General features: G+C 45.4%; 1 protein-coding gene across 1 annotated transcript; it reads right to left on the bottom strand.

Annotated features, from left to right (window-relative positions):
- Window positions 1–241: 241 nt before the first annotated feature.
- On the bottom strand, window positions 242–2,137 carry olig2 (oligodendrocyte transcription factor 2). The gene is made up of 2 exons (XM_023336561.1): window positions 2,057–2,137; window positions 242–1,672 (listed from the first exon to the last, which is right to left on the bottom strand). Exon 2 carries the CDS (start codon window positions 1,648–1,650, stop codon window positions 829–831), a length of 822 nt encoding a protein of 273 aa, XP_023192329.1. The 5' UTR covers window positions 1,651–1,672; window positions 2,057–2,137; the 3' UTR covers window positions 242–828.
- Window positions 2,138–2,444: the final 307 nt, after the last annotated feature.

The raw sequence follows: 2,444 nt of genomic DNA, 5'->3' as shown, positions 1-2,444 counted from the left end.
TTGACTCTAAATGACCTTATCGACTTGATAAGATTAGTTTTTTGGCACCATATGTTTTGGCATGTAAAAATGAACCATATTAATTTTTTTTTTTTTTTTTTTGCAAATCTTATTATCTACATAGGAATAATAGGAAAAGCAAAAGAAACCACTAAAAATATAAAAGTAACAAATGGAAAAAAAGGAACAAAAATCACCAAGACTTTAAAATTTGATTTATTTATTTATTAATTGTCTTTACTTTTCAAAACCCCAACGGAACAAGAGTCATTTGAAATTTCCACCCAAATAAGTAAATAAATATTTCCATTTATTCTTTTTTTTTCTTCTTTTCTTTTACATTTAAAAAAATAAACAAGTGGTCATTGATTAAGTCGGGAGAGAAAAGCGTTGAATAAAGACGGATAAAATGAATGAAGCAGGTGCAACATGTAAGGAACAGACAAGGGAATCTTCCCCCACAGTAACAAGACTCTAATATATAACATCTGCGGCTATTTAAAGACAATAATCCATCTACATATTCGCACTTACAAACTGCGACTTGTTGCTATTAACTTGGGATTTTCTCTTTTTTTTTCTTCTGGGAGGAAGAATATCTAAGAAAACTGGGCCCTAGAGGTTTTGTTGTGCTGTAGGAGCTCTGTGCGTAACTATCCGTCACATTTGAGATTAATTACAATAAAACACTAAGTTAGTTGCAAAATCTGCAAATCCCCAGGAGGTCTCAGTAATGCGGAGGATTCCGCAACAGAGATAAATAAAAATGTGTGTAGGGAGCAAAGTCTGTACAACCCCATTTGGAAAAAAGTTCAGCTGAGTTCAGAGTCACTTGGAGTCGCTCGCCAGCCTCGGCATGGTCACGGAGCTCATGCTGGACACATGCGGAGGCGGGACTTGGCACATGCTGCACGGACAGGGCATCCCGGTGCCGACGCCCCAGTGCTGGAAGCTGCTGCCCACGGGCCCCGCGCCTGCGGTGGGCGCTTTCAGGAGTCCGTGATGGGGTCTGACCGACGTGACGGCGGAAATCCCGGGAGCGGAGAGGGAGGCGGTGGAGACGGCAGGCGGGGGGAGGAGCGGGTGGTGCACCGCCGGGTGGGAAGCGTGGGAAGCCGCCGGGTGTCCCGGCACGGGCCCCGCGTGAGTCATAGTCCCACAAGTCGACGGGTGGAAGCCGCCGTGGTGCCCGCTGCTGCCGTAGATCTCACTGACCAGCCGCTTCATCTCTTCCAGAGAGTTGCTCAGCATCAGGATGTAGTTTCTCGCCAAGAGCAGGGTGGCGATTTTGGAGAGCTTGCGCACCGACGGTCCGTGCGCGTAGGGCATAACCTCCCGCAGCCCGTCCATGGCCACGTTCAGGTCGTGCATTCGTTTCCTTTCACGGCTGTTGATCTTCAAGCGGATGGCCTGGAGCTCGTTCTCCGACAGCAGCTTGCGGTCCTTCTTGGACGCCATGCGCAGCGCCAGCGCCTCCTCGTCGGCGGCGGAGAGGCCGCGCAGACCGGGGATCTCCGACGGGGAGTCGCTCTGCGTGGAGGACACGGCGCCCGAGAAGCCGTGCACGGACTTCTTCAGGGCGGACATGAAGATGTCGTCCACCTCCGGGGAGGACGGTCTGCTGGACACTCGGCTTGTGTCTGAGTCCATGATCCAGGTCCTGCGCGATGCTCTGCGAAGAGAGAAACTTTTCAGTAACTGGACTCCAAAACAGAGAATGTTGTTGCACATTCTATTTCTATATAATAATAATAATAATAATAATAATAATAATAATAATAATAATAATAATAGCCTAAATTAAAAAAGAAATCCTGAAATATTTAAATCACTGAGCAACAATTCGTGTTGTGCAGGCCTCTGTTTATCTCTTTACATACCATTCCACCGGATTAATCAACACTGCTCCCGCTACATAATAATAATAATAATAATAATAATAATAATAATAATAATAATAATAATAATAATAATAATAATAATAATAATAATAATAATAATAATAATAATAATAATTCTCAGCATGATTACGCATACAATTAAATAAAATACCTACCAGGTTTATCCAAGCGCAATGACGGTGAGAATCCGCAGTCAGATCCACCTGTTACTCCAAATCGCGTCTGACAGCCCATCAGGCGCGCATGCGAGCGGCGGCGGGCTTTTATAGCGGGGCTGGGGCGAGCAGAGGCCGGGTCGCCGGGACAACGCCGTTTCTGTCCCGGCGGCCTCCCCGCGACCAATCAGAGCCGGGCAGGCAGGAGGGAGGGTGGAGGAGACATGGGAAGGTGACGACGGGGTGCTTTAGCCTGAAGTAATTACCAACACAGAGCCTCAGTATTAAGTGAAATCTGACACACTCTTAGCAACACATGGCCCACTACTGTTAAAATATTTATTATTATTATTATTATTATTATTATTATTATTATTATTATTATTAT

This window comes from Xiphophorus maculatus, chromosome 7, assembly GCF_002775205.1.
Source record: "Xiphophorus maculatus strain JP 163 A chromosome 7, X_maculatus-5.0-male, whole genome shotgun sequence".
Lineage (NCBI taxonomy): Eukaryota > Metazoa > Chordata > Actinopteri > Cyprinodontiformes > Poeciliidae > Xiphophorus > Xiphophorus maculatus.
This window is presented reverse-complemented; position numbering and strand designations above follow the sequence as displayed.

What these genes read in the sequence shown, in the direction of transcription:
- olig2 (XM_023336561.1), bottom strand. Translation starts at nt 1,650, where the DNA reads ATGGACTCAGACACAAGCCGAGTGTCCAGCAGACCGTCCTCCCCGGAG.